This window comes from Lepidothrix coronata, unplaced genomic scaffold, assembly GCF_001604755.1.
Source record: "Lepidothrix coronata isolate B3197 unplaced genomic scaffold, Lepidothrix_coronata-1.0 Scaffold52, whole genome shotgun sequence".
Lineage (NCBI taxonomy): Eukaryota > Metazoa > Chordata > Aves > Passeriformes > Pipridae > Lepidothrix > Lepidothrix coronata.
The window spans coordinates 30172-45485 of NW_016690232.1; the positions used below are offsets into that span (position 1 = coordinate 30172).

The 15314-nt window shown below is 37.7% G+C and overlaps 1 protein-coding gene across 1 annotated transcript in view; it reads right to left on the reverse strand.

Moving 5' to 3' along the window:
- CFH (complement factor H) overlaps window positions 1-15314 on the reverse strand; it is a 32831-nt gene that overhangs the window by 14644 nt on the left and 2873 nt on the right. Inside the window, exons 2-8 of the mRNA XM_017815633.1 lie at window positions 14203-14388; window positions 12288-12393; window positions 10887-10963; window positions 8916-9110; window positions 6553-6723; window positions 2853-3032; window positions 1156-1356 (exon numbers count right to left, since the gene is read on the reverse strand). Coding sequence (XP_017671122.1) covers window positions 1156-1356; window positions 2853-3032; window positions 6553-6723; window positions 8916-9110; window positions 10887-10963; window positions 12288-12393; window positions 14203-14388 — 1116 coding nt within the window. The remainder of the gene's footprint in view (window positions 1-1155; window positions 1357-2852; window positions 3033-6552; window positions 6724-8915; window positions 9111-10886; window positions 10964-12287; window positions 12394-14202; window positions 14389-15314) is intronic.

Here is a 15314-nt window from a genome sequence, read left to right on the forward strand (position 1 = left end):
AGGAAGACAGTTACTAAGAAACAGGCCTCCAAACACATTTATGTAGCCTTCCTCCCCAAAAAGACATTTGTGTGCAAATCTGAATGAAAGCTTGCTTTATTTCACTGCCCTGAGATTAATGAATCACATGAACAGAAGTGGAAGTCACGACATAAAGCAAAAAGAGCTGGTCTAGTAACCACAATCTCTTACCTACTGTTCATGTGCACCAGCTCTAGTTTGGTCTGCTTTGTCTCTAAACTGTTGCTGTTTGCACAGAGTGAATTTCAGCATTTGCCTCCTGGAGATTTTATCATCTCTGTGGAAGTGTATCAGCCTCTCAAAGCAGGTCTAGAGATTTTAGCAACAGCTTGGCACACTGGCTCTATGGCCTTCTGCATCCCAAGAGCCCAGACATGGGCTGAAGGAATGTTATAGTGTGTTAACTGAGTAACTGGTCCTTTCCTCCAGGCAGGGCTCCATTCATTTCCTGCACTGAGCACCACTCCACTGAGGGCATCAAGGAAAGATCAACCTTTTGTAATCCACTTTCCAGTCCTACCAGTAGGCAGGAACTTTGCTGTGACTGAAGATGTCTGAGAGGACATCTCACCTTGCTACTTTAAATGTAAGTCTAATTCGTTTTAAATCTAAGGAGTGTATCTGGTTCTTTTGCTGATACCACAATCACTTTCAGCTTATTCCAAGAGTGTGACATCTTTTCAGCTCCAAAAGCTTTCCAAAGGGACCAGGCAATGGTTCTCAGAGAGGAACCTCTAGACAAAGTGCCCAAGCCATGGAAGGGAGAACATATTGACAAAGAGTAGAAACTCTGTTTGTATGTGCAGCTGTGTGTCCAGAGGAAAGTATGTGCTTGCATGTTACCCAGAAGCCAGAGAAGATTTCCCATAGATTTCTTAATCTTATGAATAGTTTCAAGAGTAAAAAATCTCCCAAATCCAAAAGCATCATTTCAGCCTTACTCATTTCAGAGCGTCCCCAGCTGACACTTTGAGCTCTGCAGAGAGGATGACAGTCTGGGTGCAGTTCCAGGGCTCAGCTAAAGCAGTCCGACTCCAAGAAACTGTTTTGTCTTGTGTTCCATCAGAACAATTTCAGCTGCACAGACCTTTGATAATTATAACAGAATTGAGTATATATTGGAATTGCACTTACTCAGGCATTTTGGCTCTGGAGACCAGCCCGTTTCGGAACAAAAACTTCGAACCCAGGGATTTCCAGTGGGGGTTGAATAATCCTGGAAACAGTAGTAGTCAACACTCTGCCCAAATCTCCTTGGAAAATAATAGTGTCTGTTGTTCTCATATGTGTAACTTAACTTGCCGTTTTCTATGACTGGGTAGTCACAAGGTTTCGCTTGAAATAGAATTTAAGAGCAACAATGTCAACACATGCATGATAAAAAGCTCAGCACACAATTAATTCAGATTCAGCCTCATCATCTGGGTGTTTTCAGAAACGGACAGAACCAGGACTGCCCACCCTGGCACACCCCTCAGGAGTGCGGGAACAATCGCACTCTGCTGCTGGTGTCTTTGGCAGTGCTTATAGCTCTGTCATTTCCCCCAATTCCATTGCAATCAACAGAAATCCAGGAAATATTCTCAGTGGACTCCAAAGGCTGATTCATGAGACTAAATATAAATATTTATTCTACAGTGAGATGACATTGTCCTTGTAGAGGGTCTGGACTAAATTTACTATGCTGACTATGATGGGAGCCCAGACATGTGGCTCAGATATAGAAACTGACCTGTACAATCTTAAAATTGAGATGACTCCTGTTACCACTTCCATTTGTAACTTTTGGGACCCTGCACCAAAAGCTTTTCCTTACTCTTCTCATTTTTATTTTAAAATTTTATTTTAAAATTGTAATTTTGTTCTCTTGGTTCCTCAAAAGAACTGACCTTTTTCAGGGAGAAGTCAAGGATAGAAGGAGGAGATTCCCAGATGCTTTCATTCAAGTTTATCTAGGTTCCTCCTGAAATGCTCTGATCCAGAGCCTACCTACAGAGGTAGGGCAGACCACCCACTGGACAGACCATTCAATAATGAATGAAGTCGTCTCAGAATGATACCTGAATTTTGGAACTCATACTAATATAGAGAAAACATTAATACAGATATTTACAGAGCACTTTTCAGAAACAGCTCAAATCATCTTATCCAAAGGTTCATTTACAAGACCGATTCCATCAGGGTTTCTCTCACAATCTGTTCTAAGTTTTTCTTTTATTTTCAATGACCAAAGATCAAAGAGTGCTAGATTATGAAACTAATTGCTAATTTATATATTAGTTTTTTTATGCTGTGCCTACTGGACAAAACTATCATTGTAGTTATGGGAAGTTTAAGCCAATAAAGAACTCATCAACCATCAAGAATACCTTGTTTTGTTATCTGACAGGTTATAACAGATAGAAATACATGTGACTATTCATAAAGCCAACTTACAACTCCAAGTAAAAATCTAAAGCTCTGACAGCTAAGAGGAAAGACATCTTCCAACCATCACCTATAGTTTGTACTTAAACACTCATGATGTCCTCTTCTCTTGACTAAGATGCTCCTTGGGTGGGGCACAAGTGAGCTGACTATAGCACATTTTAACAAATTCACAAATACAGTAATAGATAATACCTGTGTTAATAAACATAATGTAAATATTGATTAAACCACTGTTTTATAGGTGATTTTTCTAAATGATCACATTAAGCTTTACATCACAAAGAAAAAAAATGAGTGACTCCCATGCCTACTGATCCCTGAGTTTTGCTCTTGACCTCTTTTTCTCTCAGATGCTTCTAACAACTCTACATTTTGTGTCTTCATCCATGAGAGCTACTTACAGACACAAGCTGGCTCGGGCACCCAGCCATTCCCGGTACATTCAGCTGTGTTTCCGCCAGTCAATGCTTTAAAATGATACCCAGGATCACACTGTATCGTGATTGTATCACCCGCTTTGTAGCTGCCTTTGTCAGGTCTAAAATCCCCATGGCTAACTACTGGAGGAGAGCATACGATTTCTAAATAAAAAGAGAAAAAATGAAGAATATGTTTAAATTTATTGCTTAAGTTCTTGTTTTCATAGTATATTGACCATAACTGCATAAAATTTTTAAAAAGATGTTTCTTAGGGCAAAGAAAAGATTACATTCCTCTCCTACTCTTATAGTTCTGTAAGAGAAGAATGACAGCTGTTACTGATGTCATATTAAGTAGAAGCTTAAAACTAAATTGCAAAGGGAATGGTTGAAGGAAGAACTGGAGGAAATCAAACTGAATCTGACTAATTTTTTCCAGGAGGTCTTTCTGCAGCTGGGTTATGCTGGGCTCATTTATGGACACTGTCCCAAAGTAGGGCAGTGTCACTAGCAGGTCCTAAAGGAAGAAATATCTACACTCAACTAGGAACTGATCATTCAAAGGCTGTGTGATTAAGATTAGGGACTTACACTGACACTGGAAGTATTTCAACAACTGAAAAAGGTCAAGAATCTTCTAAAAACTCATGGTATCCTTAGGCTCAGAGGAGCCAGGAAAATGTATTCTTTATAAAACAGAATCTGTCCTTTAGATTTCTTGTATTCTACTTCCAATTCAGAAAAAAACACCAGCACCCTCAGGGCAGGGAGGGAATGACTAGGGGTTGGTCCTGCTGTGAAGGCGGGTGAATCAGTTGCATGCATGTACTGCTGAATCATCTAGGTTCAGTGATAAGTCAAGTAGGATCCAGAACCACTGTTTGAATATGCCCCAAGTATCAGAGCCCAGTATACTGGTGTCTAGAAGAATGTTTGTTTGGCACTTCTCAAAAGCAGTATGTTGCTCAAATGTAGGCGGTGCATATTAATTAGTACCATTACTAATCTTGAAGCAGAAAGGTCAAGAACTGAGTGGGCCCCAGGACTGACAAGTCTTTATTTCTAAAGGAGTCTTTCTGGAAGAGGTCCCAGGAAGGTAGGTGGTAAATAACATCCTACAATGTCGCCCTGTTGCCAACATTTTTTTCCAGTCTCAAGAGTTCGGCAATTTCTTGAAGACAATTCAAAGCACTAATATTTTCCCCAAAATTTACATCAAAGTGCTTCAGTTGGGACATAACATGCATATTTCTGTTTGCTGGATTTAGAGATTTAAATATAGCCTGTAAATGCTGTAATTGAATTAAACTAAAATCCATGACCCAGAGGGCTGATGTCAAACAAGACTAGCCTCAAAAATTATGGATTTGTCATATACACTGCCCAGAAGGCATTTGAGAGTTAGAAAGCAATAGAGAGCTTTAGCATTGTAAATATATTAATTTGTAGAGATTCTCAGACAATTTCTGATGTGAAGTTTGAACGCTGTGGATAATGTGGTTGTTCAATTACAGCTCTGATGACATTAAACATATTGCTGTCTTCATCCTAGACTAAGGGTCATCAACAAGGGCAGGATTCATGCATCCCATGGTCCTTTGGTCTCTGTTTATACATAACTTTATGTCCATGGTTCTTAGGGCTAGTGATCATCAAATCTATGTTGCACACAATTCTTGATGAAATGTCTGTGTAGAAAGTACTATTGTTTTCAGCTTTACGTGTAATCCAGCACTAAAAGTGCATTTTAATTTTCAGCTTACACACTTATGGCCATCAATAGACTGAAATTCTGAAATTGGACTACTTCACTTTTGTTTGATCTCCTTTGGAATTGGCCATATCAGCTACAGATTGTCCTTCCTACAACACTATCCTACTATGTCAGAAGAGCTCTTGAAAGGCATCTTACAAACTTCAGTCAGGATTTTAATTTGAAACATACTCTGAAAGATGTTTACTGTTGTAATTGCCAATCATTTCTGAAAGGTTGCACAGTATACCAACGACTTCTTACTGAAGATCCATTAATGAAATACGAATCTTTTTTGAATTGTTTCTCTTTGGTTGGAACTGGTTGATCAGAACTAGTAGTCTGGGATTTAAAAGAATGGATATAATGACTGGCAATCAGGTGCTCAGTCTGTTCGTGAGTAAGACTCATCAGGACACTCAGAAAAAAATGCAGAGGTCAGTTCAGTAAGTCAAGCAAACTTCTATTGTCTCAAATGTTCACAGAGAGTGAGATGCTGAGTGGTCTTTTACTGAGTGTTTAGTCCTTTGATTACAAGGAGCAGAGTCTTGGTTATGGTGACACAGCATCTCAAATACCTGAACATGGAAGACCTGAAGATGCATTAACCTCTATCTCTCCCTCAAAGAACTGCTTGTGATTCATCAGGAGGTCATCAAGCTAAGACTATTTAGCTTTTCTCACTTTTATTCATACTGCTGCTATTCCTATGGTATCAAACAAATATTTCCTTACTCAATCTTCCAACTTACAGCACAGTCTCTGACTTGTACCAGTTGTGTCCATGTTAAACACACTTAAGAAGGTATCAAGATTTTAGGTGAAGAAATAGGACTTTTTGCCACTTTTACAAGAAGCTGGTTTCAATATTTGATTTTTTCATACCATTAAAAATTTTGGATTCCTTCCGCAGCTGGAATTTCTCTGGTACTAATACTTTTTTTCCTGCTTGCTTAAATATTCTTTCTAGTGTCTGATTTTTTTCTATTCCTTTGATAAAACATTTTCACTGTGTTTTGTAGAGGGTATTCAGCTTTATCCTTCCTATCTCTGCAAATTAGGATTTTCTAACTCAAGAAATCTTCTTCATATGGTCTTCCCACTGACTTAGAATTATATAAAAATACAATATAATAACAACTATAATGCACCTACCAATGCTGAATGAAATATTTTAGCATCACTCTTGATTATGTAGTATACTGGAGCAATTGTTGCTTTGTGGACCTCTCAATCTACACTCAAGTTAAAAAAAAACAAACCTGAATTAACTGCTTTTGCTACTGCTCTCCATGGAAAATTCTTATCCAGTTGCTTGGTCCCTTTAGTATTTAATCCTTCCAGATCTTCATGGATATTGGTTAGATGTGGATGGATTTATTTTGTTACTGATGCCTTAAGCCCCTAATGTTTTTTTATTTTTCTAATATTTGTAAGACTTGTAAGTTTTATAAGTAGTGGAAGTAGACTCTAAAAGCAGCCTCCCTTACATCCCTTTCTTTGTAGCACCCTTGTTTACACATTCCTTAACCCTCTAAACCACAGAACATGGTCAAAAACTGGGTAACTATGTACCCTTTGTGCTCTGAGGGAGATGAAGATGGGATGAACAGGGGGTCCCGAAATGCACCCCAGACCCATTTTCAGGGGGTGGACCCGGGGCAGACCAGAGTAAAGCCCACAGGGTGGACACATTTGGGATTGGATGGAGGGTATTATAAAAATGTAACCTCTCGGGCACAGGGGCGCACATCTTGTAACATCTTTAGCCTTGGCAAAATAAACCCTTTCTTATCTCACCCCTAATTAACTGCTCCAGGAGATTTTTCAGCACCTAAATCCCACAGCAACATTACGAATAAACTTATTAATCTCTGAAATTACTTCCAAACCCAACAAATGTGTAAAACCACTTTAGGCCAGACTAACCAGTGCAATAGGGAGGTGGATTCCATCCTGTTTCAGTGCACAGTGCATCTGATCTGTCACCAAATCTGTATCCATCGTTACAGGCAAACCGCAGTATTTCCGATTCCTTGTAAGACTGCTTTGGAGAATGTACATATCCATTTGGAATTTCTGGCACATCACAGCTAATATCTGAAACAGAGAAAGACAAAAAGCCATGTATTCTGGTTTATTTTTACTTGCTAAGCATAAAATCCTATTGTAATAAAATTTAGGTTTGGGGTTTTTTTTAAATTTGAATTCACAAAAACTTTTGCATTTGGAAACTGTTTGAAACTTATTTGAGAGCTTTTCAGTGACCTGATTGTGGATTCCAGGTAGAAAGTAGTACAGCATCAGTTGCAAATTGATTCATGAGACAGATTGCAGGGCTTTGCTTTGGATTTTAATGGATCCCAGAATCAATATATAATGCAGAATATATTCCAAAATCAGAAACTAGGTTAGCTGAAATTTAGGATTTTCTGTTTTCAGATAATTTGTTTGTAGTTTCCAGAAAACCTAGTGCACTCCTATAGCCAATATAGTATTAGTTAAATCATTACATCAAAAGGAAAAAAGAATTAAAGTATCTGGAAAACTGACACTAGAATGCTTAACTATCTATGAAAGAACATCAGCAACGCCGGCTCCTTGCCAAACCCAATGAAAACACCAAGATCTTGCAGTTTCCTAAACCTGAGTTCATAAAACCAGAAAATATTCAAGGTTTTGCTTCCTCGGTCACAGAGCAGAACACCCAAGAGTTCTCCTGGATTCCTTTGCTGAATTTACTTTGTATTTAGGATGAAATATAGCTCATTGGAACTGTCATTGTTTAATGAAATTCACTAGATTCTGCAAATGTTACAAGTACATGTTTCATTCCACTTTTGAGGTGGGATTATGCTATAAATGATAATAAATGGGGATTTCAAAGCAGCAAAATGCAGCGCTGAAATTGTGAACAAACCATACATGTATCTGCCATGCTGATAGACATACTCTGCTCTTCTAAACACATGCTTCCTGATCAGATAACATATAAATAATATAAGCAGCTTGATAGTCTGAGTATTTAAGTGTTTGTTACCATAACCTTCCTGGGATTCCTTCTTACATAGTGATAATCCAATCCCATACAATCTCTGTTCTCAAAATGGGAGGAATAACTCCATCCACCTGTAAAAGCTGCAGGCAGGGCAGCGTGGGGTCCACTGGCTGAAAAGTAGTTTTGCAGAAAAAAAAAGATCCTGATGGACACGTTGAAGAGTGGCCAGAAATGTGCCTTTGCAGCAAACAAGGAAAACAGCATCCTGGGCTCCACTGGGGAGAGTGTTGCCAGCAGATCAAAAGAGGTGATGCTTTCCCTCTACACCTCCCCACGTCCAAACTCCTCAACAGAGGAAAGATATGGACATATTGGAGCAAATCCAGTGAAGATAATTAAGGAATTGGAAAAATTGACAGATTAAAAGAGATTTAAGAGAGTCTAGAAAAAAGAAGTCTTGGAGTAGGGGAGGAAGGGTCTTTTTTATATGTGTAAATTCCTGACTTTTGTGGGGCAGGCAGAAGTAAAGATGATGCAGCCAGACCTCTCTCACTGGCAGCCAGCCATACTAGGAGAAGGGGCAATGAATTGAAATATGGGCATGAATTGACATACAGGAAATACCACTTAAATATTTTTACTAAAGGGTGTTCAAACACTGTAATGGGTTACCCAGAGAGGCTGTGGAGTCTCTGTTGCTGGAGATATTCAAAAGCTGACTGAACATACTCTTGAGCAACTTGCCCTAGCTAATTGCTCTTCAGAGGTCCCTTCCAGCCTCGCCTCTTCTGTGGTTCTGTAAAAACTAAACATGAACCTTCTAACTTGTAAAAACACCTTAGCGTGAAGAAAGAAAAAACCCACCAGGACTTTTTTTGTATTCTATATACCCTAAGATTAAAAATCCTACTTGTTTATTTTTGGTTCACATAGATTCAAAATAATTTCTAGTTACTTTGGTTAAATTAACACTGAAGTGATTGAATTTCTGGTAGACATATCAAAGTTATTTTCAAAGAATTTGACTGCAGTCTGGCAAAACATTCAGCTTGTAGTGAAAATGTGAACAAACAGATGGTCTATTATGATTATATTAGGATCCAATATTATCACATTTCTCTTTCTTATCCTACTTCTTCTTCATATATGCAACGGAGATTGTTTACAGACGAACTATGTTTAATTGCTGTGAAATAAAGTAAAAGCTTTGTAGCTTCCCATGTGGTAACCAGTCCTTAGGAGTCTGTGAGAATAAAGTTTCTTAATTACACATTGTAAGTAGCGTCCTTTTTACCTTGACACTGAGGCACATCGTTACTCCATCTTCCATTAGATGAGCAAATTATTTCTTTAGCTCCAACAAGCTTGTATTTTGCATTACATTCAAAATTTACAACTTGGCCAAAGGCATATTCTTGGTCTAGCTCAAATGCACCAGCCATAATTATTCTTCCATTTTCTGGTGCCTGTACAGGTAAACACTTTACCACTGGAATAATAAAACAAAACAAAAGGAAAGGAAAAAAAGAAGTAATTTTGAGATCTAGTCTGTAAAATAAATTGACACACAAAAAAGTGAAAATACAGAAAACTCACTGTAATTTCCTTACACATTTAAAAAGTATACTCTTAGTTTTGCATTCAGATACCATTTTCAGCAGATATAATACAACCCCCTAAGGAAAAAGACAGACTGACACAGGAAGAAGCTTATAGACCATCTCTCATCATCCTCTTGTCTGCCCTTGAAAGCTAAAGACAGAGCACTCACTAAACTACATGGCCTCCTGGGGTCTCACACCCAATCTAAATTATACTATAAGCTTGTGCATTCTATGGATGGTCAGATGAGCCTTGACTGTCACACGGGGCCATTAAAATTTGTCAGAATTGGTTGACTTAGTTTAGAGCTGTGCCAAACTGAATTTGCTATAGACAGATATCTGGAAGAGTTCTGCGTTACAGGCTGACTAGAACAGTTCAGCTATTAACTAAAATCCTAGCTAAGGTTATCAGAGAAATTATATTACTAAAGTAAACAAACACAGTGTCAGCCACTAATTTAGACCTCTAGCATCTCCCAATTTTGTACCTGCAGAAAAAAGGAAGAGTTAACATATGACATCAAATATTTTGTATTGAGGGGGAAAATTACTATCAAAACTCAATCTTAAACGTTCACATAGACATCCCTGAGCAGGTAAAAAAGTGGCTTGTGTTTTGTCTACCAAAGCTACCACTTCTCTCTGACAGCATTCACCATCTTGTAAGTCATCTGCCTTTTTTGTGAGTCCATATTCTGTCTTCTAGGTTCCTCACATTTAGGAATTATACAAATAATTTCTTTCCTAGGCAATTGTATTTCAATGAAAAGTCAACCATGAAAGAAATACCTATCTTAGGAGGACTTTAAAATTGCAGTATCTTGGTGACACATGACAAAAAAAGCTGGAAACCGTTGCTCTATGCTGTGCAGACAGACCTGTATGCCTAATTTTGAGGATGCTCAAAATCCATTAAACTAAATGGGACTTATCTAAATCCAAGGAAATGTCAGAACACAGACAACAAACTCTAGATAAGAGAAAGATATCTACCTTCTTTTGTGATTCTTTACTTACAGACCTTTTCCTGACTTCAGAGAAAATGTCATTGCTGTCCACATATATTAAAAATAGACCAATTAAAAATTATATCATCAAAGATCAGGGAAGCATCATCTGAGCCAACCAGTCTTTTAAGTCTTGATGTCTGAGTCTCCCTTGCTCTCACTTTAACTGACTGAACATCTTTCACAGTATGCTAATAACAGGGAGAAGACCTTGTAACAAAATCTGAGTGGTTAGGATATTCACAAGGGTGGAGGAGGGAACTAGCTAGAAACACACATGCCTCACACTTCTTTGAAGCACAGCATCCCAAATATCTTTTGCAACCATGTTTTACAAGCAGCTACTCTATCAGGGCCTTTAGGTGAGGCAGAGCTTTAAACCATTTTGGAAGTAACAGGACTCCATTTCGTGAATGGTTTTTAACAAAAGCTTCTTGGACCAAACTGGCTGAGCAGTCATTGTAAGGGTTTCACTGCTGCCTAACTTGAATTTATACGTATGTGAATTAATACCTGTAAATGATCACAGACTAGCTTTAGATAGTTTCAGATCGATAAAAAGGCAGTCTGATAGAGAATTAAGTGCAATCGAATAAGTAAATTTTAAAAAAATAATAAATTAATTAATTAAATAGAGAATAAAACTCCATTTACCTTCACAGTGAGGGATATCATTGCTCCATCCATCTGCCTGACATTCACGGTAATTTCTTTGGCTGAGCATCTGGTATCTTACCAAAAAAAAGTAAACAATGCTAAAATACAGTTTCATTATGTGACAGAAACAACAGTGCTGCTGTTCTTGAAGCAAAGGAAGTAGGTGTCAGATGTTCCAGCACAGAACAATCAAAATGTGACAAAACAGAGTAGTTTTTTGATCTGCATGTCTCCTATTTGTTTTTCCTTAATTGCATATGTGAAAATATAAAATAAAATCAGAAAGTAGGAAAGAATTAGTAAGAAGGCTTCTTCATTACAGAGATAGCAAGCTCTGGCTACATAATAAATAATCTAGGGGCAATTTGCACAGTCAGCAGCAAGGAGAATAAAGCTCCTGTTCCTTCTCTTCTAGTATGGCTGAAAGCCATGTGACAGCATCCACATAGGACTTAATCCAAACCATATGTGTCATGCTTTTATGAGGAAGTATTATCTTAAGTTTGAAGGCAATATGGCCACAATGCCATGGCTTCTGCTTGGTCTGAAAGGCAGTCAGAGGAAGTATAGATGGTCTGAAATGACAGTGAGGAATGGAAGTTAAGGGATTAAGAAGAATATTGCTTATGGAGCTCTCTTTGTGAAACTCAGACTAGATTCCAGTAATATAACAACAGCAAAATCATGGCTAAACCACAGTACCATGCTGAGAGCTGATTTGTGTTTCAAGAGGAAAGAATCCAATCACAGGCATACTTAACTAAGCACAATACCACGTATTCAACTTGCTGCAGTTTTCATTGGAGAAGGTAAATAGAGGCGGAAGGGAGAAGAATTTCTTTCAAACGTTCAGTACAGACACACTAGTGAGTCTACCAGAAATGTCTTCCTTCAAACATTTTTTACAATACATTTTACTTCATAATGCAAAAAATGATTGAAGTAGGATTGGCGAGTTGTGGTTCTGAAGAGGAGATTGTTACATGGCCTAATGACTTCTCTAACACAGCTGCATCCTGGCTACCTACTGACAGCACAGACTCCAGCATACTGACCTGCACTTCCATCTGAACTGGCTGGCTCATGGAGTCATGATGCAGCTTTACAGACAGGCCACTATTTTGTTTTCTACTCAACAGCCATGATTTCAAGTTAGATAAAGCCTTACGTATTTTAGACACTTTGGATGAAGCATCAAGTGCATGAGTTCAGTTACTCCAGTAGCACCAGACAAGAGAACAAGTTATCTTTAGTATTTACTGTAATGGCAGAAATTCAAATTCAACCATAAGCAAGTATTGAATATCAGTAAGATGCTTTACAGAGAACAAATCTATAACTGACATTATAATTAACACCTTATGTTAATTGCCATACATTGAATTAAACAAATATTACCCATCATTACATCTGTACTCAACTCTGGCACCAAATACAAATTCACTTCCAGCAGTAAGTTCAAAGGAACCAAACTGAGTATCTCCAGGATGCCCACAGGGCTTATCTGGTAAAAAAAAAAAAGAAAAGAAGATGATGATGACGAAGAGGAAAAAAAAATGTACTTGCACCATGCACAGGAATGTGAAAATGTAAAAGACAGCATTTTCTCAGTAACTAGTAGTGAGTACAGGCCTTTCAAAAATTCAAAAATGCTCAGCGTTAGTTTGATTAATGCCCCCCTTTTTTATCACTGTTTTCAATGAGAACATATTGGAGTATGCATGTGCTTCTTTAAAAAAAACCAAACCCAACCCCCAAATTAGCTGGTTTTATACCTTTAAAAAGGCTGAGTGCATCTTAGGTTTTGTGACAAATTTATGGCAAAGTTTTATGCAATTTGTGACATAAACTTGTCCAAAGCTTCCACTAGAGAATCCATCCATGATTGGAAATGAAATCTGATGGGGAATGTGCTAAGGAAAGAGAGGTGATCTAAAGTCACCGGAGTATTTTGATCCTTAGTGCTTTTTGCTCCAAGTTCCCCATAGGGCATTCTTAACTCTTTACCCTGGATTCCCAAAAGAGTGGCAGAGATGAACATACCATCCCTCTCATTCATCCCCTTTTGATGCTATAATATGAACTGCTAAATAAACTGCACAGCTAAAACCTATCAGCCCTTCTCAGAAGTCTTTCCTGGTCCCTGTTGATCAAGGCAATTTCATTTCTTAGGGCATATCAACATCCTTGTTTTTTTTCCAACCAAGAGGTGTTTCAGTAGGCCCTACACCCACTACAGTGGAATTCAGAGAAAATGGAAAACTCATGATCAGTTTTGCTGTCTACTGTGGCTTATCCTGGAAAAGGAATGTGTTCCCTTAGTCTGTGGCAGAGCTTCCCTTCTCTCTTCCCACCCACCTTGCCTGTGGCAGTAGCTGCTCACTGGGTGGCAGTATTTGCTAAAACATGATACTTAAAACTACACTAAATTTTGTATAGGTTCATGTTCACTGAGTAGTTAAACAAAGAAATCTAAAAGTTGAGACGGTGACTAAATAAAAAATGTAAAAAAAAAAATGCAGCAACTTTCTTAATTAACTCTTACTTATGATTTGTATCAATCTCTGTTTGAATGACACCTGGAACTTAAATTTATATTATTAAATCAAACATTTATATTCTACTATTAAAAATTTTGTATGTTAGATAAGCAAGAAAAAATCCTCATGTTTCTAAAATTCCTTTGTGTTTAAAACTCAGTTATTACAGAAAAGAAGTATCTGCTGACTAACAATAATAAACTTCAATTTCTTCAGTAATGAATTTTATATGAGGTTGTGAGATACTTCTAAACTCTTAGCACAGTACACTAGAGACAATAAATAGAAGCTCTCATCCTAATTGTGAATTACAATTAAAAGAAAAGGCAGGGAAAAATAATACCCCACTTTCAAGAAATTATATCACTTACAGAACTAGTTGAATAAACTGTCTCATGACTGCATTCAGAAGCTAGGATAGTGCTTTCTTCTGCTTAGACTGTAAGTTTCATCAGTATTAGACATTTAGTAAAATATTGGAAGCAAGATTCTAAGAATTCAATAACTGATCTTAATAACATAAATTGGGTTGATAAGGCTGGCCTAGAGTAAGATCTTCTGTCAAGAAAAAAAAAATAAATCTTTTTATCTCAAGAAAAGGAACTTCAAAAAATGTTTCTTATGCATACATACTTCTTAGGAGGATATTTTAAAGACTGCAGAAATAAATAAGTTACAGGTAAAGACACAATGGCAATTTCACATTGACATCACTGGCAAGGAATGTGATCCATCAGGTCAAATGTTTGCTTGTATTTTGCATAAATACTTACTTTTGCATTCTATCACTGGGGGCTGCTGCTGCCATGCCCCATCAACGCACTCAAACATAATTCGTCCAGGTTTTATATATCCAGGCCGACAACCGTATGTTGCTTGAGTACCATGTGGATAGGGAGGTTTGTCCCATATTTTAGTAGGCACTTCCTTAACCCTCCTAGGAGGAGGTTCTTCACAAGCTAAAAATTTTAAATAAAAATATTGGTGACTGAAGCACATGTTACAAACACCAAAACAATTTTACAATAGAAAATGTGCCACGAAATCCCGGGGACATTTGTGATCAAACCAACATAGGTTGTCTATTTAATCACCACAAAATAGGAAACTGCCAAGAATCCACATTTTGTAGGAATATGAATTGACCTTTAGAAGGACATGAAAATAGCCAAGGAAGTGCCAAGAAACCACACGGGACTGTGATGATTCACAAAACAGATTTTAGTTACAAAGACTGAGATGAGATTAGTGCCCTGGTTCTAACCACAGACACCTCCTACCCTTCCATCTGCAGAAGCTGCTCCATGCCTGTCCTTCCATTGCCACAGAGAACAACTCTATGCACTCTGTAGAGTTTCCTTTCAAACTGTTTTCTTCTCCAACCACCACCATCTTTACTGACATTACTTTTATGTGTCATTTGATCAAATTCTGTCAAATCTCCTCTCACCTTTACATTGCCTAAACTTTCTCTCCAGCCTCAGATCACCTGATATTCCAAAACTTCTTTTCTCTTGTCCATGAGATTACGAATTACAACAAATGAGCCTGAATCAATTTAATTAAAGAGTTCCTCAACAGCTTGAGAATGAGAAAAGCCAGACTAAAGCAGAAAGAAACAAATGTTGGGAAGCTGTTAATGAAAGACTAAATGATTTTGTTAAGAAACAATTTTTTTAGTTGTTTATAATTATTGAACTAATTTCAGTGACTAATTTTCAGTGCCTGGGTGACTGAAACGTACTCATTTGGAAGGCTGAAGCTTTACCCAGAGTAACAGAGCCTGAACAGTCTAGCCAATTAGATGCAATGAAGTCTGGTTTCCATCTGAACAGGAAAGGTGAGAATTCATCAAGAATAAATAAAAGAAACCCTGAGAAATGGA